General features: G+C 37.1%; 1 protein-coding gene across 1 annotated transcript in view; it reads right to left on the reverse strand.

Moving 5' to 3' along the window:
- LOC106955892 (sushi, nidogen and EGF-like domain-containing protein 1) overlaps positions 1–26,378 on the reverse strand; it is a 90,055-nt gene that overhangs the window by 15,679 nt on the left and 47,998 nt on the right. The window contains exons 4-5 of the mRNA XM_015046328.1: positions 25,743–25,871; positions 604–726 (exon numbers count right to left, since the gene is read on the reverse strand). Of these exons, the coding sequence (XP_014901814.1) occupies positions 605–726; positions 25,743–25,871 (251 nt within the window). The 3' untranslated portion in view covers position 604. The remainder of the gene's footprint in view (positions 1–603; positions 727–25,742; positions 25,872–26,378) is intronic.

Raw genomic sequence — 26,378 nt, forward strand, 5'->3', positions numbered from 1 at the left:
TATATATATATATATATATATATATATACACACACATCAGCATAAACATTGTTATCCACAAGTATTACTCATTTTTTAACATACAGATATCAGTTTGATAAATACTGAAATGTATTTCTATCTCATTGCCATTTGTTTCTGGAGGGAGAGTGGAGGAGGTTGGTATTTCTTTGGTTACATGATAGTGATGCAGCACACGATTGTGGGAGCAGACAAAACTGTCTGGGAAAGAAAAACAAATATTTTTTAACACATTGTCTGAGTTCTCAAAGGTTTGATTTTGGTTTTCTTGCAGAAGCAGAATTTGGACATGTATATATTTCATTCACAAACCAAATGTTTAGCTTTTAATTACACCGAACATTTTAGCTTACCACATTTTAAGATTGATTCACGAGACCTTAACTTTTGAAAAAATGACATTTTGTAGGAAGTCAGGATTGACATTTTCAGTATACGAACAAAGCTCCTATTGAGTTCATGTAGTGAAATCTCTTTGACATGTGTTGGGTGCAAGAGAAAATCAAATATCACAAGCTCCACGTCCACATTTTTGCAGTTGAAAAGTAATCTGAGTGAGTTCTAAAGAAGTGAAAAGAAAACATCACTTACTGTATTGACAATTCCTTCCCATGTACTCCCCTGGGCATTCACAAGAGTAGTTAGCAACCTGATCAGTGCAGATTCCCCCATTCTTACAAGGATCCTTTTCACATTCATTGATGTCTAGAAGAAGAGAGGAAAGACAAGAAGCACAAAAACATAATCCTTTAATTTACGAGCACAGATAATCAGAAATAATAGGCTCTGTGCAGATTAAAATGAAATGCATAGAATCATCTGACTTTTTTTAGTGTTGCTTGATTTGTGGATACCTTCATCCAAATACAGTGCTATCTTGGAACTAAATCACCAAATGACGCCTTGATTGAATTTTAATGCAACATATTTAATCCAAGTTTCAGCACCTGCATCTGTTCATCCATGTGTACTACTTCAAAAGGAAATCTCAGGGTTTTGTCACCTCAATTTCTGTCCTGCCTATTTTCCCTCAGTTCAGCTGATACAAACCTAAATTGACAAGATGGCCTGGCAGATGCCCTTTGTGTTACACAATCACCTGGGAGTTTTGTTTTTTTCTGGTGATGCTCAAACCAAAAACTGTGAAACCAGCAGGGTTGGCAGAGCCCCAGTACAACCTACTGTTGAGCATCTTGTGCAAAATAATAATAATAATAATAAAAAAAACAAACAACAACAAACTGTGATAGAACAACAAACATATCAATCAATCGATCATACCAATTCATTCACCTATCAAAGTAGAAAAATGTCATCTATGACATTTATAGTTGGAACTAGAAGTTTGCATACATTGAATAATAAAAATATTTTTTCTTGCTGTTTCAAGCTAAATTGGATCAAACTTATCTTGGCTTAGGTCATTTAGATTTACCAAAACTATTTCTATTTGCAAAATGTCACAATTTAGAGAGAAAGAATATTTAAGAGATTTATTTATTAATGTTTTCAAGTTCTCAAGTTTACATACATTCCCTCAGTATTTGGCCTTTAAACTGTATGACTTGGGTCAAAGGTTTTAGGTGTCCTTCCACAAGCTTTTCACAATAGTTTGCTGGAAATCTGGACCATTCCTTCTGTCAGAATTGGTGTAGCCTAGTCATGTTCGAAGGCAGTCTGTTTCACTTGCACACACAACATTTCAGATCTGCCCACAAATTTTCAGGAGGATCAACTTTGTGATGCTCATGCTAAAAAAATGACTTTGCTGCCCTTAAGCCACTTTGTTACCAGTTTGGCTGTGTGGATAGGTTTACTGTCCGTTGGAGAAACCCATTTTATACTGAGCTTTAACTTCTTAGCTGATGTCTTTAGACATCTACATTAACTTAGTGTTCTTCCTTCATGATGACATCTATCTATGAAATAAAACCAGTTCCTTCTGGCAAAACTGAAGTATGGAAGTGGCCAAATCTTAATGTTGCCACCTCCACACTTCACAGGTGGGATGGTGTTCCCAGGTTTACAAACATACGACCTTGACTCTGGCAGCCTTATGCACAATAATCAAATCAATTTCTTTAGGTGCAATTTTTAAATCTTGAGAGCAACAATTATTACACATCATTAAAGATTTTTTTATTTATTATTTTTTTTAAATAGACTGGCACTGGCTACTTTTCTTTTGTAAATGAAATCAAATAATAATATTAAAAAACTTTGGTAGATAACATGTTTTTTTATGAGTTTGGTTAAAGAATAAAAATCTGTCAAGAACAACTTGAGGTGGTCTGTCAGACTGAGTTTATATCAACAATATCTAAAGCAGATCCTGGAAGTTGCCATGTACTATTCATACATATTTTACATTTGAAGTTGTTGATGCAATGTATAAACAGAGTTTGTTTTGTGAGAAAAAAAAAATTGAAACTGATCCAGAATTTTAAAAAACAAAGTGTTTAATGCTCTTTTTTTTCCTATGCAGAACGAAGTAACCCTAGCAGCCTTGGTTTATGGCTGATTCACACCAGCTGATCTCATTTGCATCTGCTGTGGCTGCAAATACCAAAGCCGAAATGAAAAGGGGAATTTAGCACCTTTGACAATTGTTCTTCATCAATCTAACTAAGTTCATTTAATTCAAGTATCACAGAGGTATATGAGAGCAGAACAGAGTGCCAACGGTCAACTGTCCTCAATAATAGCCATGTAAAATAACTCTCGTTCAAATAACCAAGGTGACAGAACTTGAACCCAACTCCATTACACATATTTTCACTGTGTTGTTATAAGCATAGATAAGAGCATTAAATGACAGCAGTGATTTAAATGCGGAGGGATGGAATGAAATGAACTTTCAGTCACTTCTGAATAAATTTGTAATCATTTCTAAATTTGCCTATGGCTGCAAAAGACTTTTAATCCTCTAAAACATACCTTGAGCAGTGTGGGACTCAAAGGTGCAGTTTGGATTCATGAATATGAAACTAGGTCATAGATTTAAAAAGCTTAAGGAAGTGGAAAAAAAAGATCTCATCTCTCTGAGATCCTAAATCAGTTGGGCACTTTTGTAGTTCTTTATTTCTTTTTTTTTTTTTTTTTTTTCAGAAATGTCTTACAGTCTTATCTTTGAACATACAAATCTGTGACCAGAGAAACTAACGTGTTCAATTTGTAACCCAAGACAACACTAAAAAAGTAAATTGCTTACAAGGGTGAAATAAAACAGAAGGAGTTTTTAAAATAATGACGTATATTTTAGAACAAATATACCTTCTCGCTAGATGGAGAATAGAATCGTGACAAAGTCAACAGTTTTAAATACAACCATCTGTCTGCTGCTTTAATGAAGAAGCAACATGACAGATTTTTAAAGATAGTGGTCTAAACATCACATTAAAACAAGAGACTGAAATGGAGTTGAAGGTATTGAAGCATATTCTTAAGTTATGTTTAATTTTTAAAGTTTTTATATAATGAGATGAAAAAGCTCAAGGAATTGCATATAGTGTGTATATATATTTATAGGATTTACTTCAGTCTCCGTTTTCATTTTGTCTTGATAAATCGTTTGTTATTGTCTGCATTTGAATGTTTTTTCACCATTTCCGAAAACATTTTCAAACCTCCAGCCTATCTAAAGAAAGCTCTAATTTCCACACCATTATATATGGCAACATTTTTTATTATCAGTTGGGTAATAAAAGGAAACTGGATTTTACCCAGAAAAATACATTTTTCTTGGGTTTTGTTGTACTGGACGTGCCAGATGTCAGAAGCTAATTTTCTTATCTTTAAACTGTGTTATTTGATGCACTCATCCAGAACCACTGAACTGCAGCACCAGATAAAACATGAACAATCTTGCAAAACAGAAGCTCCAGAAAGAAAAAGCAGGCCTCCTATACAATGAGATCCAAAACACATTTTAGCACGTTTGCATTTGCAGCCTAAGTTGAGAACTTTATACTATGTGTAAACAATGTGTACTTCAGAGCAGTGATATAAATTGAGTTTATAGTTCAACATGTATTTAAGAAATATCATTTGGTCATATTTTTCTAGTTGTGTTCTACAAATCCAGTTTCCAAACTCCGTAAGTCAACTGAATGCCTGCTTATTCATTAATGACCAAAACAATTGATAATATGATTTAAAAAAGACGAACACACCTGGTCCAAAGTCTTAATGTATTTTAGTACTTAATTCAAAAGGGATGCTTGTATTATTTTGGCTCACACACAATTCAAGCCATCCATTCATCCATCCATTAATCTGAGCAAGCCAGTGCCTATGTTCAGCAGTCACGCAAATCAATTTCTTTGAAATTTTGTTTATACTTAAGACCAATGGAAAACAGATTTTTCTTACAGAAATGTAAGCTATGGCCAGAAAAAGAATGAGGAAAAATGTTGACTTGATGTCCAGCAAAACACTCAGCAAAACAGTCAACAAGAAGAGTAAGCTAAAATGCAGCTAAACCATATTTGTGCAGACAGGGTTTTAATTAATGTGCTTTTCTTATGCGTTCTGTGAAGCACTTTGTGATTTTATCAGTGAAAGTCACTATAGAAAGAAAATGTCTTGATTACATTTTCCTAACAGTCTTTTTATTTGGTGTTATGTAACATGGAAATGTTCTAAGTTTGGGCTTTCATCGCTTTTCCTAAGTTATTATAATCCTTATGATAGCAGAAACAAAAATAAAATGTTCACTCTGATTGTAAAACAAATCAACATTTTCTCAAAGCATCGCATACAGCAATGAAGTAAAGAAAAGTAAATTAAAATATTTCTCTCTGATATCATGTTTGGTAGAGTCTGGGTTTATTTTCATTTTATTCTCTAATGCTGTGGTCACATTTGGTACATGTGTGCTACAAGGGTTTGGTCATCTTAACATCACCTGTAGTTGTAATTAAATAACTTGTTATCTATTTAACTATTCTGTAGACCAGGGGTGCTCATGTCCAGTCCTCGAGAGCTACCGTCCTGCAACTTTCAGACAGATCCCTGCTCCAACACACCTGAATCAAATGAATGGCTCATAACCAGGCCTGTTCAGAGCTGAACGACTGCTGGTGAGGAAATTCAGCCATTTGATCCCAGGCTGTTGGAGGAAGGATGCATCTAAAAGTTGCAGGACTGCAGCTCTCAAGGCCTGGATTTGAGCACACCTGCTGTAAACGAATCTGGTTAAAAAATGTAGTTTTCAATATCATTGATGCTTCCATTGATTATGCTGACGCTAAGTGGAATAAACCAGTTATATGGAGACATTAGAAGGAAGCCGATCAGGAGGGATGCAGTCTGACAGACATGAAGGCTTGCAATAATGTTCAACTGTGGAAAATAACTTATTTCCTAACTTAACTCCAGCACATCCAGAAAGACATTAGATAAACCTTTCTGAAGCTTTTCATTTATTTTACTGCCAGACCTAAATTTGTCTTTACTTAAGCAGGTATGGTGAAAATAACATAAATGAAAACAGTTATTAAGCAGAACTCTTGTCAGCATGCCTTTCTGACACAATCTGACAATAATTTGCACAGAGATATTTGCTTTCTTCTAATTACCAGGTGGAGCAATAAAAACAAAATGTGATTTTATGGCCACTTAATATAACACTGAGGAAAACATATTCTTGGTACTGAAAGCCTGCAGAGCCATCTGTTATTTTGTAACTGAGGAGTTCAGCGATAAACAAATGCAGTAAAACACTTCCTAGCCAGATCAAAAATTCTTCTGTGCAAGTTGGAGAAAGTCAAAAAACCACAACCACTTTAAAAACCACTGATATAACAGTACAAGCCACTTTTATTTCATTTTGGCCATAATACCACTTTCTTACACGATGTGCTTGTCAAATTTCAGTTCATATTCTTCTTTGCTCTGACCACTAGGATCAAATGCGGATGAAAGCCAAATGGAGAGGCCACTCAAACAGCCTGGAGCACCACAACCCGTTGAAGGAGAGACAACACAGCTAGCTCATCTCGTTGCACTTTCATGAGAAACCATCGGCCCCCGAGAGATCAGTGTGGGTAAGGGGAGACTTGCCACTAAATCAAGTGAAAGAAAGGGAATTACTTCACTTGACGTAGTTAAATCAACCTGCTGAAAATTAGAAATGGGACCAAAAGCATGGAAGAGGAGAGATGGAAATGAACGTAAAGATGGAAGATGAAACAAAGAGGGGAAAAAAAACACACAGTTGTGTAGATTAGTAGTGTGGGTAAGTAAACTAAGTTTACTGTTCCTTAACACCATCAGTGTGACAAAACCAGAGAGGTCCTTAAAACATTAGTTCTCTGCAACTCAGTTACTACTCTAAATGTAAGCGTTTTTTAATCAAAGCATTAAAGATAATAAAATCAAGCTCTTGCAACTAAGAGGTTCAGTTTATCGACAGTAGTTGTAACAATTTAACAACGTGGCTCTTCTAAAGATTTTCTACAATGGATGGACACACTAAACAGTAAAAAAAACATGGCAGTTAGAGTGGATTCCTTTAAACATCCCCTGATAACGGTGACAGTAAAAAAAAAAAGGTTTTTGTTGGTTTTATGCCATTATCAAATTTAATTAACATCCACCTGTTTTATCAGCTTTGCAGTCCATTGTATTTCTGTTTGCTGTCACTTAAATTATTATTATTTTTTTTTAATAGTTCTGAATTATATCAAATATCACCTACAAATATCATGGAAACCTACAAGACAAATATGTTCAATTAATACCGATGTATGTAGAATCGGAACCAGTCCAAATTGATTTGAGATGTCAAATTCATGATAAAAATCCAACCATTCATATCAATTCTAACGTAAAAACATGAATTCTAATGTTAATCTAATTATATTGTGGTAGAGATAAAGTCAGATCATCACAAATTGGTCAAAATAAGTAATCTAAAACTAATGTTACGCTCAAATATTCCTTTGCATCCTGCCACATTGAAAACTGCATGGTATATAGATTTAAATGAAGCAGGTATGTGGAATATTAAATCTTGTCATGTCTTTGGAGTATGTTGCTGCTGAATAGTGCATTTGTATTGAGATTAAACAAACAGAGCTTAAACATCTAAACTATATGATGTGAGGTTGTTAGCCTTTCCCATTATGTCACTCTTGCAATGTTTCTTCATATATATAAAAAAAATAAAAATCAAGAGACCATCTGGAAATAAAATATCAATTCTCCGAGTGCTCCCAAATGTCCTGATAACCATTAACCAAGTCCAAGAAAACTTACTGGAGGTCAGCTTCACAGTCACTTTCAAGTATTGCACAGTATCATGTGTAATGTTGATATTAGCACATTGCTTCCATATTTAGTCACAGTTGTGTAAATGGCATAATGGGGCAAATGTGTGGTACTCATGCAGTGCGACAGCTGTTGGACTCCTGCAACAGAATTTCCCAAAAACTTCCTGGCTTCCTGGCTTAGCTGGTGATCAAATTATGTATGCTACAGTGGTAATAAGAAGAAGGCTGCCGCTGTGGAGTTATTTTCCTAAGGCAGAATATTTCCTTAAACCATTGAAATGTTCGATAGATGGACAATTCTGAGACAGGACTAGAACGTCTGCGTACACGTGGTTCAATGAGGAAGAAACTTCAAACAATAAAGATATTGATAGAGACATAACATATATTGTTTTATCTCCCTCTTAAATAACCCCCTATGTATAACAATGTTATGTTAAACATAAAGGTTTCAAAGAATAAAAACAAGCATCTCAGTGCTTCATGGTACGGCTCTCATCAATTCCCTGTATTGGCCTGTTACCTGGATTTACTCCTCTGCTGCACCTCAAATGTCTCAACTGAGCAATAATGAAAGCAATCAATTGTGCTGTATGTCAAGAAGTATCTTTTGCAGCGAGAGCCAAATTGACTGTGCTGTGTCCGGGGAGCAGCAGGAAAAAAGGGCTGCAAAGGGAGGGGGTCACCGGTGTGCTAACCTCCTCGGCTCCTGCACCTGCCACTGGCACACAAACACAAAGACCAACAAATTGGATTTCCACTTCATTCACCTGTAAAGGCATTGTGTTTAATGGTGGGAAGTGGGGGCCGGTTGAAGGTTACTCTAAAACGCAGTAAGGACAATCTCCATCCGTTTCCATCCGCCGTGGATGGACAAAGCAATTGTAATTTTCAAAGCGGAGTTTTATTTAGATCTGTTTTAATTGGAATATATGCAGATTCATGTAATTGCTTTGGAAAGTCTAAACAGCCCCAAACAATACCATAAATCACACAAGTGTTTGAAATAAATACCAGCTAATAGCTTGTAATCCTCTCGCACTCATAAAGCCCCCAAACTTAATTAGCTAAATGAAAGGTAGCGTCCCTGCAGTATTGCTTCTACATCGCAGCCACTTCATTCATTAAATTACACTCAGAGGCCGGGTAAAGCTCAATAAAGACCCTTTTATTATTTGACAAAACATTCTGCCATACAGTTTAGAGATTGTACAGAGTATAAGTCAGAGAATTACAGAAACTTATACTGATATATTTCATGTACTGATGCATAATTATCTCCAGGGGAGTTTAATCTTTTTTTTTCTCCTCATTTCATTAAAAAGCAGATTGATTTATTTGTCTTTTGATCATTCTGATTCAACCCTATGTCATTAGGTATCAATAGATAGACAGCAAGGTTTTTATGCCTATTGTGTAATTAATCCCAACAGCTATACATTATTGGAAGTAATCATATGTTGTTGTTTTTTTTTTTAATAATATTTACAGCTTTGCCAGTATTGACAGACTGCTAATTTTGATGGTCAGTGATCCCAATGGCAACCAGACAGAAACCAATAAGACTGCATTGATGGGGTCGCCATATAAATTAATCAAGAGAACCAAATGGATGACATGAAACACTAAACAGGATTTGTTAGGATTTTCTGTCACATATCCTAATGGAATAATATTTACTGTTATATCTTCAATATTACTACAAATAGCAATATTTGAAATATCGCAAAATTTCGATGTATCCCTTACATGGTTTGCAAAACAACAAAGAGGACTTATTATGGCTTTCTTTTAGAAATAACATTTTTGCCCCTCTTCCATAAATGCCATATTGGTGGCATGTCTGACAGTTGTCCTGTCAACCAATTTTTAATCTGAACTGTAGTTTTTTTTTTTGTAACTTTTCCAGAGTTGCCGTGGGCTGCTTGGCCACTTGGGTGATTAATACTCTGCTTGCCCAATCTGTCACTCTAAAAATGGATGGTCCGTGTTTTCGCCGTTATCCAGCTGTCCCTTACACTTTACATTTTTAGACGTCGAGTTCAACAGTGCTACATTAGACGCTCAAAGCTTGGAATATTGTTTTAGGACCCTGCTTTGTATTTCTCCAGAATTTTATCCATGATCTGTCTGGTTTTTCCACTGGTCATCGTAATGCTGTTTGTTCGCTTTAGGCCTCAGAGGTTAAAGGACAGACATAATAAATTGCATACAGTGGAAGTCTATGAAATGAGTAAATGACTTTCTCAATGCAGTAAGGAGTACTGAAATGAATATAGACAAAAATATTACTGTGTCATTGTAGAAAGTGTTTGGTCTGGCCTGGTATTCCTGTTTATATTGTTGACATTCCTCATTATTCACACTTAGTTTTAAACACTGATAAACAAAAACACATAAGTGTGTGCAGAGAAAAGAGTTTTCACTTTACAGATATAAAAAAAAGTGTTTCCCACTGAATTTAATCACAGTATGTTGAATGTGTTGCTCCTCTTAGTTTAAATTTCATAACTGGAAGCTCATGGTAGGTTTAGTCTGCAATTTATAAGCCTTGAACATCCAGTATTGTCAGCACACCTCGTCTAAGATGAATATAACTTCATACTGAAAAGATCTGTAAAGCTACTGAACTCAGAGGTGTTCACTTGTTCTCAAAAGTGCATCTTCTGGTCAACTAGCCTCAGATGTTTTGCTTGACAGGTCCTGGAGCAGTCCTCACAATATGAGGTCGACACATGCCCCGTCTCGACAGGTTGAGTCAAATATAGAAGAAACAACAAGGAAGTGTCTGTCTTCCCTGACAACCCACGCTTGTCAGTTCTCCCTTGCTATTTCCCGTGTCACTGAAGTGGCTATCATCTCATAAGACAGGATTTGTTTCTGGGCTTTGATGGAGTCACGTAACCTCACATCCCGGAACTATGTTATCACACTGATATATGTGAGGTCAGCATAGTCATCGAGGGCTAAGCATGAGCATTGACTCTAGTGATGTATCCAAAAACAATTGTTTTAATCACAATATAACCTTTACAGAGTCACATACTGCATGATTCAAGAGAGGTGAGCATGCATGAGGTTGTGAATGTAGGATTAGGACTGGTGTATTGCAAGGACATGTTCTCTGAAGTGGGATTAGCCTAGCAAGAAGTTATTCACAGTGGCACTCCAGAAGCCCTTGAAAAGACATCTTAGGATGCATTGCAGAGAGGCTGGAGTATCAGAGGAGCAAAACACTCATCATGCAGACTGGGGGATCCGGCAGAGCTGGGATGTGCAGAATGTGAAGAGCCCTCAGCTTGGGAGCACAATGACATTCAGAGAAAAGCCTTAAGTGTCATTTTAAGCTCAGAGATGGAGGCTCAGTAGAAGGTGTGTGAGGGGAATTAGGATCTCAGACAACAAAGCCAAAGCCAAAAGCTCCTTAACGTCACCAAAACATCCTAAATTTAATGCCTAAATGACATGCAGGTAAATTGTGTAAGGAGGTGACAGGCAAACAGCTGCTCCTGTGAGGCTTTATCTGCTTTAATATCGGCTGATGAGGGAATAGTGTTTGACAATGAAATGAAATACAAAAAAAAATATTGCATATTGTGAATACACTGACAGTCACAAAATTGAACATGTCAGTGTGGCTTTATTAATCGCAAAGTTTTTGCAGATACTTTAGCAGAGGTTTATCGTTAGAAATGGAGCATGAACCGTTTGGAAACAGATTTCTTAACTTGTAAGGAAGGTTTCCTCATGTTAAGGCAAATATGCATGGACCAACACAGTTGAAAGTGGCGACTACAGAGATATGAGCATTTTGGTAAAACAAAAAGGTAATATCAAAAGCTCCACCCCATCAAACTAAGCTATTTTGTGCAGGACATTCATGAACAAAAATCTATGAAGTTCAATACTAATGAGAAATAAAAAAAACCCTTCTTTAGTGGTAATCTTGAACTTGATTTTTTTTTGCAATCAGTTTGCTAAATTCAACAATATTTTATTTTCCATTTTTTGTTTTGCAGTTTTTGTGCACGGTAACACTAATCAGTAAAACCAAGAAGTAAAAGTGCAACTAATAAAATTACTACTACAAATCATTATTTGACTTTTTCATTCAAAATGGTAATGAGATAGGAAATGCAAGTACTATATACAGGTGCAGATACAGCTTTAACTAATGTCACTGAAACTAAACATAGGTTTCCAACATTAGCGATATGGATGGGGAGAAAAATGCATTTGTAGATTCATCAAATTCTGAATCCAAAATTTGATGAAAGCTCAGTTTCCTTAAAGTTAATTGCTTGACCGATGTTTTAGGGGAAAAAAACTGAAAAAAGTCCACAAGTCAAACTCATGGTGAGTTTGTGGCAGAGTTACAAGAAAACAGCTTAGCAAAAAATATGACCAGTACCTTTCTGCACAAAAAATAAAAACAACCTTGGAGGAACCTAGCATAATATGAATTTGAATCTGTGATATTTATTTCCATGCAGAGGAAGGAGAAAAATATTTGGTGGCACCAGTCATCAGTAATCACAAGACCACCGGGCCACTGTTGTTTTGAAAGGAAACAGGTCTTTAAACTTTGTGGTGCACACTTTGAAGCCAAGACAAAGCATTCAATATCTGACATATTTCATTGGCACAATCTAGGCATCACTGAAGAATGTGGGCAGAAAAGCTCTGAAATGTGTACTACTGCCACATAGTCTTACGTCACCTTAACTGCACATGTCATCACCACTGAGTAGCAGCTTAGCATCTTGTTCGTCCCAAGCAGGAGCAGTGAAGGAGAGTCACAAGGGCACAAAGATGAACCGACGTTGGAGGACTGGCAAACTGACAACACAGCTAACATGGTTGTTGATGGTAATTACACAATTCTGAGATTCAAATTTTAACATCTGGCTTTGTGTTTCAGTTTAACTGCTGCAACAATAAAATCTTTTTTTCTAAGAAAGATTTTAGTACCTTTTTTTTAATTATTATTATTATTTTTATGGCCAAAATGTGCAATGTTTGTAGAAACTGGAGACTCATTCGTCCTCTAAGCTCACTGCAAGGCTCAAAACATCTTTAATATCAAATAATAAAATATATAATTTCATTAATGTTCAAGGGCGAAATGTGGGATTAAGCTGCCACAAAAAGTTTAATAAGCAATTAAACATCTTAAGAAAACTTTTTATCACAATTTGTATCTATTAAAACAAAAAGAATGGGTTAGATTCTGAATCAATTATGCAAGGTTTTCTACAGAATTGTGTTGCCCAATTACAATGCATGATTGGTTTCAACAAAGTCAATTACACATAGATTTTATTCATACATTTTCTTCCTGACCTTTCTTTTGTGGCTACTGAACAAAAGAGAGCACTGCGTGAATACTTGAGGAAAGGGTTATCAAAAGATTAGATTTTTTCTCCCCATACAGTCATATTACAGTTAAATCTAAGACAACACATTAAGCCAAAAATAATAACATAAGACATAAGACAATAACGTTAGACATTTAAAATGACAGACATTTTTCTGCCAGTAAACGGCAGTAAAAGAACATCATCAATGGTAAAATCAGACTGTTACTAATTGATCCACACTGGTTGTGCTGAATTAATGCAGCTCTGTGTAGTCAGGCAGAACGTTCTCCAGGATTCTGCTTTGACTTTCAGTGACAGCCAAAAGCCCCGGGCAAGGCTGAGCGAGAGTTTTCTTTTCTCCCATCTGGGATTTGGAGTCGCATCTCTATTTATGCGTTGGCCATCTGCCAACAGGTCCATCCTTTACTGCAGGGGCCAAGAAGTAGCAATACAGCTAAAATGACCGAGGAAGACCTTACACAATTGGGCCATGGTAACAGCTCGTTCTCTACGACTCATACACATCAAATATGGAGCAGGTGAATGAGTACTAGTGGGCTCAAACGAAGAAAAAAAAGAAGAAATAAATCTAACTTGAGCTAATCAATATATGCGACTTTTCTGTTCAACACAAGAAACTTTAGTATCAACTATTAATAAGCAATGAGCTAAATAGCTGCTATGTTAAGCTAATACGTGGAAATAGAGCTGTTTAAGCTTTGGGGCAACTTTACTTGTGAAGTTTTGGGGAGTCAAACTTGAAAAAATTGTAAAAACGTTTTTTTTTGTTTTTTTTTTTAAATCTAAAGTACGTCTTGCCAAAATCTTATGAACTCATTATACATTCTTATTTTTCATGATGCAAACAAATGCTGTGGATAAAAACATTTTCATGAAACATTTTAACTTCCACCAGTAAAAGTAAACGCTCATGTCCGTAGAGTGCTCTGAAACACCTTCGCTTTTAGCTTGTTTTGATGGTTGGCCTCTGAGAGACAGATGGCGTTTACAACTCTAGGAATGGGGCAAAAAGTGCACCAGGATAACTGAGAAAATAGATATTTTTCTTCGGACACCTTTTCAACAACAATATTTAACTGGGTCTTCCTCCTTCTGTAGGTCTTAAACAGAACCTGCCTGTATCCTGAAAGCACACAAAAACTCCACATTACCTACAAAAAGCATTAATATCCAAAACATACAATACTATCATGGCTTACAAGCCTCCAAAGTTAAAGGGAAAACATTTTCACTGTGCAGTTTTTCTGTACATCCAGCTTAGAAAACAACATCTGAATCATGACAATAAGAAGCAGAAGCCATACCAAATGGAACTTGTAAATCTGAGAACCAATGGATTTTCTCTTCGTGCCTCATCTCTAAGATCACCACAGGAGTCAACACACTGGTGGTTTCTTGGTATGGGTAAACAGTAATGAAATCTATTTGCCCAGCATCTGAGGATTGCTGCTCTGTTGTTCCAAGACTATGTTTCCACCCACCTGCTTATTTCATGTGCACGTACGCCCTTTGACAGCTATACAGATGAGCTATGTTCACGTTAAGCATGGCTCTGAAAACACAAGAACTTTTACAGCACAAACTGCATCTTTTACTCTAAAGATAAAAAAAAAAAAATGTCATCTTTAGTGGGTTGCAGTCAATCCAATTAAGAAGCTTTGAATTGTACAGTGTATTTATATCTCCATTCTGCCAAGTACTGCCAGATACATGTGCTGAAACAACAAGCCAAACTACCCCGTGATACCACAATTATGCCAGATTACCAATATGTTAAAAATGAGTCATGCTAACCCCACAAATGTGCTGAATTAAATTAACCTGCCGTTACATTTTTCAAGCCCCTCTGCTGATCAAAACTCCACTTGTCAGAGCAGTTACCTGCAAACCCAACTAAAAATGGCATAGCAGTATTGTGTAGTTCTTTTTGTAGTCTGTCATCTTGCCACATATGTTATTTTACCTAAAAGTGCATCTTGGGCCAATCCAACTGCTAGGAAATTAAGCTGATTTTGTGAAACATCCAAGTTCTGACTCATAAACAAGGTGTGTTTGTGATGCTTATATCGCACACACACATATACAGTTTATGTTGATTGTATACTGGGATGAAGTCAGTGCATTTACGTAGAACACCAAAATAGCAAAGTAACACAAAGAAGCTGAAAAAAAGAGGCTTTGTTGCAGTTAAGGCACAAATAGATTTTGTGTAAAAGACTAAATACTTAGTTTTCCCACACGGTAGTACTCTGACATTAGTGATACAAATTCTGACCAAACCAGGACAGAACGGGTGGAGAGATTAAACCGGTAATTTATCCAGAGGGCTGATGTTTAGTTCTGCTGTGGAAGAAATTCATAACACAGCACCAACATTTAGGAGATATTAAACTGTTTATGTATGATTCCACAATGTCTTTATTACACATGATTAAACATGAATTTCCCAAGGGGATTTTATTTCACAGAGGAATAAGTCTTCAATTAAAACTTAAATTTTGTGAACATTAATTTGTTATCTCATAAGCCTAATGATTCTAACTTTAGCAAAGTTGGAATCATTAGGCTTATGGTTCTAAGCCTAATGATTTTTGTGGATGTAGTCCACAAACATCTGTCTTCTGCTGCAGTTGGTGTCTGGTTTTGGTAATCAATTACTACAAACAATTGCTTAGGGAAATTACTATTAAAACTTGTAATTTAGATCAAAATTACCAAGTGGGGGCACCATCTGATTATCAGGGAAATAATAGCCAAATAATTCAGTGTCAGTTGTCCAAATACCTTCCTGGTAAGGCTAAAGTTTTAAAATAATAGCCGACGGCATAAATCCAGTAGTGGTTTTCTTTGAACAGCAAGACAATACCGTTCATTATCTTGCTGGAGACACTTATCTTCAAAATACAGAAGCTTATTATAAAAATAATTCAACCTAAAGTTAAGCACTTTAATCAACAAACTTATTATGCAAGTAACACTTAGAATGATGAAACTAGCAAAACAGTAAAAATACAAAAGAATAGGTAAGATAGAAATCAATAGACTGATGCAATGATGTCATAGTTCATTATGAATTATAAATGCTGAGAAACCAGGCTCATTCACGAGACGTTTGCACCAACTGACACTTGGCATGCATTTCAAATACCACTTCATAATGCAAAGACAAAACTTTAAGAAAGTAATGAATTTTCTTTACAGAATTAGAAATGAATAACCATTTGGAGAACCGATTCTTAATCTATTCATCAGTTACCACAGTTATCAATAATTTTACTTTTTAAAATACCAGAATGGCAGGATAAAGCACTGTACATAACATTAGTTAGCCATTTTCTATGGCTGACTGCACAAACAGGGAAAAGCTATACTTAGAATGCTGTAGCTTTAGCCACATTTAGTCTAGCTGCCATTAGCTTTAAGAAAATTAGACATTTTAGAACGTTTTGAGGCTATGTTATGTAGAAAGAAAAATCTGCTCTAAGGCCTGTTTATTTGGAATGGCTCTAAGCATCAAATAATACCAAAATACCATGAAAATACATAATTAAAAAAACGTGAGCTGATCTTCCTAAGCTATTGTTTCTGCCCAGACATCGTTAGTTTAGAATGTGGGTGGCCTCAGCTCTGGTCTTGAACAAGCTGCAGCCCTTGGTCAGGGGTTTGTTTCCTACTAGAGGCTGGCGGTGAAAGCAGCCGCTCACAGAATCTCCTTCTCAGTTCAGGTCCAACAAACCGACAGAGCATTTAGCAGCAGCTATGGAAGGTCAGCTTGGAAAGTTGGGGCCTCCTCTTAGCTCTGGTTTGTGCAGCGTCAGTGGCGTCTGGCTGGCAGGTGGCCAGTCTCGGTTAAACTGCATTTATCAGCTCTCAAACAACATCAGGCTGTTTTCTCTTATACATCGGGGGGGTTGCAGCCAGTGTTGAGTTGCTGATAGCATCTTTGGGGAACCTCTAATTTTGAGGTTCCTTCTGCAGAATTTTGAAAAAAGTAAGAATCAAAGTTTTTCCTTTCAGGCGGAAGTAGGTACCAGATACACAAAACAGTAACCTGTATCGATGGATCCTGAGCTCCTGAACAAGAATCAGGCCTTCTCTCAGCCAGTGAGGAAAAGGGGGGCTTGCACACTCAGTACTCCCTGATGTCACCCTCACAAAAGACCAGTACTGGAGGAGATTCTCTCCTGATGCAGTGATGCTGTGAGAAGGGTATATTTGTCCTAGTCGTGGGGTTGTAAGGTCCCCATGACATCATTGTTTCCTTCCTGAAACTCCTCCTCTTCCTATTGAAAACTGAAAGTCGGTTCATCCAGTTCGCTGTGATATTAATAGTTTTTACGTCAGCCTCATGCAGTCAGTCTTTCATGGCTTGAGGCCCAACAGTTTATTTCTTGTGTAAGCTCGAAACATATTGCAAAAAGGACTCTTTGCTTCCAACAAACGACTTTAGTAAAACAACACTATCAAATGCTCCTGTCAGCCTCGGGGGCTCGGAAAACTGTCTATTACTCAGTCAAAGTGGATGAGAGCTCCCCTGTTAGCTTTTGTAAATGTTTGAATATTCACAAAGTGCGCCCTCACAGCCTCAACAATACTGGAACAAGTGCATCCCTCACTGACTTTTCTATCACAAATGCATAGAAACAACTTAGGTATGTTTTTTTAGGTGACAAACACATTTTTTTGATATAGATATTTCCAGTTGATTATAACTTGAATCTATCTTCATGACTGAAATGTATCTTATTGGGATTTTACAGAAAAACACCAAGCAATGCCAAATAATAAGAAACAAAGACATCAGGTTTTGATATGTTTAAAGAAAAAAATAGAAAACGTGTGTACGTCGTAAAACTTTAATGGTAACTGCAGATAATTTTACCAACTTGTTTATTCTGACCCGACCTTTTGCCTGCTGGAGGTAGGCACCAGCCCCCCCTAACGACCCGGCAAAGATAAGCATATTGGATAATGGATGGACGCCTGGATGGATATTTATTCTTACTGAAAGTGATGTTAACATACCTGGACTGTAATCAACACTCCTTGTGTTTTGTTTTGTCTATGGTGAGATGCCTGACCTATCAGACAAACTTCTTGGCTGAATTGAAAAAAAAAGAAACAAATAAATCACTAAAATTCACTTTTATGTGTTACTTTGTGTTGCTCAATCACATAAGATTTCCTCAAAAATGCATTGTTTGCAGTTTCAATATGACAAAAACCTGAAAAAAGTTTAGGAGATAAGAACGTCGCTGCAATTCCTACAGCAAAAACTATTTAATACTGACATTTTGTTTCTTTTCTTATATACTTTCACACAATGCTTTACAAGGTAAGCTTATATTCTGCTCTGCATCGGCGTTTTTATTATTTTTGCACTCTGCAGTTTTAGAACCAGAAGGAAAACACAAAAGGGGATAATTAAGTTCCACTTACTGACTTCTCTGTGAGAAACATTGCATAAAGAGGAGCTACGCTGCTTCCAGAGTCATGAGTGGGCGCTGCTTTGAAAAATCAGAGAACAAATGTACAGCAGCTCAAACAACATGACTGATGGCTCCCGGCCATATTCACCTCTCCACATCGATCCACAAACACACTCACCGTCTCTCACAAAGACTGTTGATGTTTAACGTCTGTCAGTTCGGTTGCTCGCTTGTGGTCACTTCTTTGGATGTTTGCTGGGTCTCAGACCCTTCCCACAGACATTCATTTCCTCCTGTAAATACAGCTTTGTGGCCACAAACTGCGAGCAGTGGGTGGGCCTCGGGCTTATGAATGCAAAGTGGAGACGGCCCTGAAAATGTCCTGCATTCACTACACAGCTTGGCATCACACCAATATAAAAAGCAGGGAGAGCCCTGAGGCAAAGTGTTCGACCTCGATCTGAGGCAACCCCATGGCGCTGGGACACTTTTAGATCTGTGAGCAAAATCCCAGGCTCTTCAGTGCATCATCCAAACCGACACAGTGATGTATCGCTTTATTGTTATGCCGTTACAACTTTTTAAATTAAAGTACGACAAAAAATATGTTAAGTATCTGACTACATTTGAGCACAGACCAATTTATACTAAGTGAAAAGACTTCAGCTAAAAAGTTATTCTCGCTAATTTATGCACCAAAAACACGACTGCCACGGAGATTAGCATAATTGCAGCAAAACTTATCAACTCTTGTAACCCAGAAGCTGGTGAAATGAAACAAATTCATACCTGCAAGTGCAAACCTCAGGCACCATGAATAAACCAGTGCTTGTGTTTATTCAGAGAACAGTTTAACTTTTCTCCATTAAAAAAAAGGACTTCACAGTTTGTCCTTAATAAACTTTTCTGCCAACTTAACTTATACGTAAATCTATCATAATCCATTAAGCTAAGCTTGCTCCAGGACTATAATGTTTTCGAAAACTTGAAGAGGAAATATCCGCTTAATCAGAATTTAGCATAACTGCTTGTATTATCCAGGCAATTTTGTGGATTTGAGCAAATGAGCAACTTTCCCTTGGGGCTATATACTAAATAGCGGCACCACTTTTAGAGGCTTCTCAGTGGAGATAAATAAGAACACCACAGTGTGGGCACAGCAACAATTTGGAAGATTCAGCACTGAAAATACAGGAATTGTATAGGCCAAATGCTGAAGGTAACAGGTTTTCCGCTTGCATGTCTTTAGTCTGTTAAGCTTTCAGAAAAAAAAAGGTTTAATTTTATCATTACTGATGGCATGCGAACTCTTAAGTAAAGTATCTTAAAAATCATTCAATGCAGTTGATATAGTTTTAATATTTAGTCATGTCAAAACTCCAAATGTCAATGCATGCGTTTATGCGACAGATAAACACAGTCTTGCCAATCTGTGAAGTGGAAAAAAAAAATGTTCAAAAACCTTATTTGCAAATAAAAATCTAAATGGTGTGGTGAAATTGTCCCCAGCAACATTTACTGTGAAACATTCTCTGTCCTCTTTGCATTTAAAAGATAGAGTGCAATGAGGATTATTCAGCAGGAATAGAGCTGTTGTGTGAAAGCCCCTCAGATTTGTTAGAAAGCATCAATACATGTACTAGATTAATCTTCAGGTTCTGAATTTATTTCACCTCGAGGCTTTCATCGGCACCCAAAGACAACAGGCTTTTTGTTACAGATAGAAACTATAAAAGGTTTGAATGAGGCTGCGTTATTAAACTCATTTTTCTGAATATTTTCATCTGAGAAATACATTTCAAGGATAATTTCTATAGGTGTCCTTAAAATACATGGTATAGATTCCTTTGTTTTTGTTTTGTAAGAGATTTTCTTTGTGTGTGTCCGTAGAAGTGATTTAGTTTACTGCACTGACGAACCTATTGTAACTTAATTTCTTAGGTGCACCAATACAAACTCTATTGTGTGCCTAAATGCTCAATATCATCACATTCACGTACAGGCTCAGCTTTTCTTTCTTTTCTTAAATCACTGTCCATAAAACTAATACTGACTTGTAAATTATTAACAAACAAATTGTAAACGGGGAGCGCACAATTTGAAGCAGAATAGAAACAAAATGGATAAAAAGACAAAGAACTTACTGAAAAAGTCCTTCAAGAAGCTGAAAGTTACAGTTAAATATCTCTCAAGGTAAGACGAATGAAAGGATGAAATCAAAGAGCATTAAAAATATAAGTGGACATGTTTTAAAGGCTAAATATGCTATGAACATCTCATTTCATTACGTCCAAGTCATTTTTCTTATGAAGACTTATTTTGAACTAAGTGAAGTTATTCTTATGGAGTACTACAGGACGATCTGTCAGTGATGAGGAACACTTAAGAATTGCATTTTTGTGACATGTAAAGTGTTTGTACATTATGCATTTTCAGCAATTTAACTAGAAATCTTTTTTTTTTTTTTTTTATTTATTCATCTATCTCCACAAATAAATATATCTACGGCTTGATGTGCTGACAACACCGATATGGTTGATCAGTACTGACTCCTGGCTCATCTGATGTCCCCTATAGCTTTGCACACAACGTTATGTTTCTGCATTTAGAGTTGAATTTAGAGCTCCCAGTAGAATGACTGTAAACATACATCCAGAGTTCACAGGGGCTTTCATCAAATCTAATTAAAAAGGTTAACTATGTTGCTCAGAAGAATTTCAGTAATGATTAGTATCAGCTGTAACTGCAGTCAAATTGATTCTACAAATTTGAAGGGCTAGCTACGACTTTTTTTCAGTTTTCTTCTGTATAGAAATCTGATGACTTATCTTCGTTTTTCTTCCTTTTATCATATGAAAGCCAAAGAAAAATAACAGATATGTGCTGCTGTAACGTGAAAAATATCAGAAAAATGTCAAGATTCGAATACCTTGACAAGGTTTTTCCGGCCTGCATCCGGTTGTTAAAGGCCTGTGACCTACCGTTAACACTGGAAAGCAACAGCAGTAGAAGAACAAGCACTTCATGCTCCATCGCGATCTTGGCTAGATTGACTTTAACAGCACTGCTTCACAGTGTGAGAAAAACCCCAACCACCTCAATCATGGAGAGAGGAAGTATAATCAGCAAACCCCCAAAATACTCCCCTTCCTCTAAGACTGCATCGTCCTGTTGCCTGCTAACAAAGTTTCTCTCCCTTCCTTCTTTGCAATCACAAAATACTGTGTATGTGCAGTTTGTGTGCAGCATCACCTCCTGTGATGCAGTGGCAGGTTTGAGAAGTGACTGTTTTTGGTGCTGAAACCCTCTTGGCTTTCTGTTGCGGTTAAAAGAAATGATGAGTGTTTCTTAAAGGGTTCCTACAAGCAGTGTTTTACTAATGTCAGATGTTTAAAGCTGTAGTAGGTAACTTTTATTAAATATACATATTACATATCTGTCAAAACTGTCACTATGTACTGACTATAAAAACTATATAAACTCCCTACTGCAGCTTTAAGGACTAAAATATACATACACTTGGGTTTCAGTGCAACCTTGGGTTGTAGGGTTGTCTATTCTTGTTTCATTAAAAAACAGTATACACAGAGAGACTTGGAGGGCGAAAGAGGGAATAAAATTTGCCAGAAAAGAAAATGGAGTCACCATTGGTTTCCTTCTTTGAAGGTGCGACGTACACTAAGCACTCCGGTGATGCAGTGCTAAACAGGGCACAAGAAAATAAGCACACAGCAAGTCTTTATCGAGTCACTTTCTTTCTTCCAGCCTGATGAAAGTTAGTCCATAGACTGCCGCAGGTGGACTGAATATCAGTTATGATTTCTCAGTGCTTTCACATGAGGCTAAAGCTATAAAACTGGAGCTGATTTTCCATGTGACAAAAAACCCTGTCCAAGCAACGGGACTAATCAGGCGGCATGATATCGACTGTCAATCCAGGATCATATACTGGGGCAAAGCTTAAAAAAGAAAGCACTTCACACATCCTACATTTAGCCTTAATCAATCTTGCTCTGCTGGGGTGTTTCAAGGCACATTGATCGACAGCCAAGATGGAATCTGTTCAAAGAACTTGCTGGAGAAGAAAGGCTGGAGAAACATTGAGGAAGAAGGTGAGTAATTGTCTTCCATGAGCTGGAGATATTATAACCAGACTATTTCTTCTTGCTTTTTCTGCTTTTTAAGCTAAATGTTTTGAAAACAAGCAAAACAAGTGTAAAATTTATCCTATGATTTATAGCAGGGATCACAAATAAACCAAGGGGAATCGGGCAAACCACATCACATCAATCCTGTTTATATCCATCAAAACATCAAACTGTTTCTTGTAGTAAGATGGCAGCAAAAAAAAAAAAAAAAAATTAAAAAATTGCCTGGGAAAAAACTACATCTCCAGCAGCTTACAAAGCATTTGCCCTTGACAGACTGAAAACGCGTCCCCGAAAAATGATCTGCAACCTCATGACGTCTGAGGCAATCAGTCCCAATCTTCACACTGTGACAGCTCATTACAGCGTTTGGCTACTCGCCCAATAACGGCACACTTGTTCTCTTGTCACCACGGGGACATGACGCCACACCATTCGAAAGATAAATGACTTGGTGATAATCATGGCTCAAGCAGTGACACTAACCCATTAACCCTGGTTTTCACAAGCACGGTTGTAACTTTGACGATAATTTATATCAAAAAGGTTTGAAAATCCACACAATTCCGGGTATTCCAGATCGCAGTCTGACTGAAAACCCATCATTATTGTTCCGCCTTGCAAGTGCCTGATTCTTCTTTATCTCTCTGTACAGGTGCCTTCCAAATGCTATCAAACTTTCTGTCACAATACAACCAGATGCATTGCCACCATTTTATTGAGCTTTTATGTAATGCACCAACTCAAAGCGGTGCATATTTATGAAGTGGAAGGATCAGTTTAGTTTCTTTTTTTTCTACAAATGATACTCTAAAATGTGTGCAGTGAATATGTATTCAGTCCCTTTTTAAGATACTCCTAAATAAAAGTCCAGCGCCACCAATGACCTTAAAACTAAATAACAAGAACAGTCATTCATCCATTCATTCTGTATGGTCTACCAGTACCAGACCATGCAGAGGCTGCTCATCTGTCTACGAGGACCACGATTCTTAATGTTGGCTCTCGGGACCCAATGCGTGTTTTGGGTGTTCCCCTGCTGCCACACACCTGATTTAAATGAATAGGGGATCTACAGGCTTCTGCAGCACTTGATGCCACGCTGAGGAGGCAACGGAATAACTCGAATCAGGTGAGCTGGAGCAAGGACACATCTAAAACATGAAGGGCAATGGATCTGAGGACAGGGACTGAGAACCACTGTTCCAGGAGAAACAATAATTCTAATGCCCCGATAATTTATTGGTAGGAATTACCCTGACACAGATTTGGTTATTAATGTTTTCAGGCACACTGGCTCTCATTTAACTGTAAAGACCATGAGGGAAATTGGCAGACATTAATGTGTGTTCAGCCCATATCAAATCAGTTTTTCACCACCCTTAGGGCTTAATAGGAAGCAATAAATGAATTATGATGCACTAGCCAATTTCCCACGGTTTGAGGTGTAAATAAAGACAATGACATGCAGCTTATACAGTGTCTCCTATTTTATGTGTCGTCCCCTGAAATTGAATACGAAAGATAACTGTGATGTGAAAATACGTAACGACTAAGAACACTACTCTAAGAGACTGGTTCTCAGTGTGCATTAACTATTACAGCTGATGTTTTGAGAAACTCTTTCTCCCCTTATCTCTGTGCTTATTTCTCATATCCTATTAAACAAATGAGCACACATCTGAGCACAAAGTTTGCACCATGAAACCCTCAACCCACTGCACACTGTAAAAGTGCACCTGCAGGGAAAGACGACCGTGTTACTCAAACTTCTGCGATGCTCATCGAAGCACACAAGCAGATGGGGAAGCCAGGAAACCTGGTCTATTTACGAGACGGTGGCTTATATCGCAGATATACACAGTCAAATACATGGTTTCAAAATTATACAATACATTAATAATGTAAGCTCCATATTGTTTATTATATTTTGAAAGTAAGTTTGTTGATTATCCTTTGAGCTAAGGATTTTATTTCCTTAGATAATTTACATTTGCATGCCTATGCATGGTTTGCTTGTTCTTCCGCTGCATGTGGGAGTAAAGGATGGTTTGTCCTGTTTGTCTTATGAGCCGGCCCTGTTACTGACTCATTGGTGACCCCCCCAGGGTGCATGTTGTCTCTCACCCACTGACTGCAGGAGATTAGCATTAACCTTTTCCCATGACCCTGAGTCGGATTAAGCAAGTACACATAATGGATCAGTGGATGGAGTTGACACGTCTTTCATTTGTTGTTAAAATTTGTTTTGCAGCCTTTTTACAGAATTGAAGCTGCGAGAGTTAATGAAATGCAAAAACAACTTCTGCTGATTATTCCTTTAGAGAATAGTGAGGTTAAATTACACACAGTTGGAACCAAGTATTTGTAAAAAAAAAAAGAAAAGTAATTGAAGCCCATGGTTTTGCTTTTTTTTTTAATTCGCAATTATTATTCAACCAAATAACAAACAACAAATGAAATTTTGCAATTCAAAATATTGCAAAGGCTCTACATCCTAAGGAGCTGAAAAGGATGAATTTATACAAGCAGAGATGTTTTTTTTAATGTCTACAAGTAATGTGAGGAAACTCCTTACAGAATTAATTTTTGTCAGGCTTTCCAGCTGCCATCACCTCCATCGACTAGTGAATGTAACCCAGCACATCATCAAGCCACAGCTACCAAACCTAAACACACTCGGTAAACAATCAGACTGCAGAAAAGAAAAGCAGCAGCATAATCGTGGACATTATGTACTGAGGAAACCATCTGCTTCCATCTGGAAAATGATTCAACACAGCAAATAAAGCAACAACAGACTGACAAACACCTTTTATCCCACAGCGATGGCCTCCGTCACACCAGTCATACCCAGTCTTTTACACACAAAAGAAGTTAAAAAAAAAAAAAAACTGTGAGCACAGTATACATTAAACTGTGAAAAACATGAAGTGAAATAACTGTGTGATTACCTAACCCTTGGAGAGCCTGAGTGGGCTTAGAGAATGTAGCTTCTATTAATAAGAATATCTTCCAAACTCAATTAATTTCAAATCTGTTTTGTTTTTTTTTGTTTTTACATCAGAACATTTTTTTCTATTATTCAAAATATATTTTTCAACTAGTCGAAATACTTTTTTTCCCCACATACTTGTTACTGAGGCACACATATTTTTCCTTTATTATAGTCTTAGCACTACTTCAACAAATCCAACTCAGTCTGATTCTTAAAAAAAAAAAGAAAAGTGAGCTCAGCTTTTCAGCCTTCCTTTTTTTTTTTTCAACCAACCTCATGTACCGCTAAGACTGACCTCTCGAAATTATCCACAGCACAAGGTAATTCACTGTGTAGAAAAATCCAACCAAAAAGAAAAACTGTAATATATTTTCTGGTACGCCGGTGCTGCAGAGAAAGCAGATGCTATCTGGATCTCTACAAACAAGCTGCTTTACTTTATTCAATTGTTGATCATGCCAAATTTGAGTTTGGATGTTAAAGATACTCACTGTGCTGGCAGTGAACTCCACTAAAGCCTTGTGGACACTTGCACACGTAGCCGATGAACGTATCGCCTCTGTAAGTCTCGCTGATCTCACACGTTCCTCTGTTGTGGCAGGGGTTTGGGTGACAAGGACCTGTGCAGGAGCGGAAGAAAACGCATACACGTAATGAGTTTCATTTATCACATTCTCATTTACTAAGTCTACAAAACCATACTGCAACTAGGTAATGTATTTACTCTGTCAGAGTGCATTGTGTTTCATTATGAGCTCCGCGCGAGAACAAAACGAGTAAAAATGCAGACAACCTCATCCAGACAGTAATTTAAGAGTCACATAAAAGAAAAGCATATAATATTTCATGAGCTTTGAAAACTCATTTAAAGTAAGTTTGTACACATAAATTTATTCAAAAATACCCTGTAAGTTTACATCAGTGTTTCTCAACCCTGGTCCTCACTGACCCACTGCCTAGATGTTTTAGGTTTTTCCCTTCTGCTGCACACCTGAATTGTATCTCTGGGTGATTAACAGACTTCTGCAGTACTTGATGGTCATGCAATCATTTGAATCAGCTGTTCTGGAATAGAGGCACATCTAAAACATGCAGAGCAGGGGGGGGGGGGGGGGGGGGGGCCAGGG

Source organism: Poecilia latipinna, unplaced genomic scaffold (genome assembly GCF_001443285.1).
Source record: "Poecilia latipinna isolate Pla-1442-1.1 unplaced genomic scaffold, P_latipinna-1.0 Scaffold774, whole genome shotgun sequence".
Taxonomy (NCBI): domain Eukaryota; kingdom Metazoa; phylum Chordata; class Actinopteri; order Cyprinodontiformes; family Poeciliidae; genus Poecilia; species Poecilia latipinna.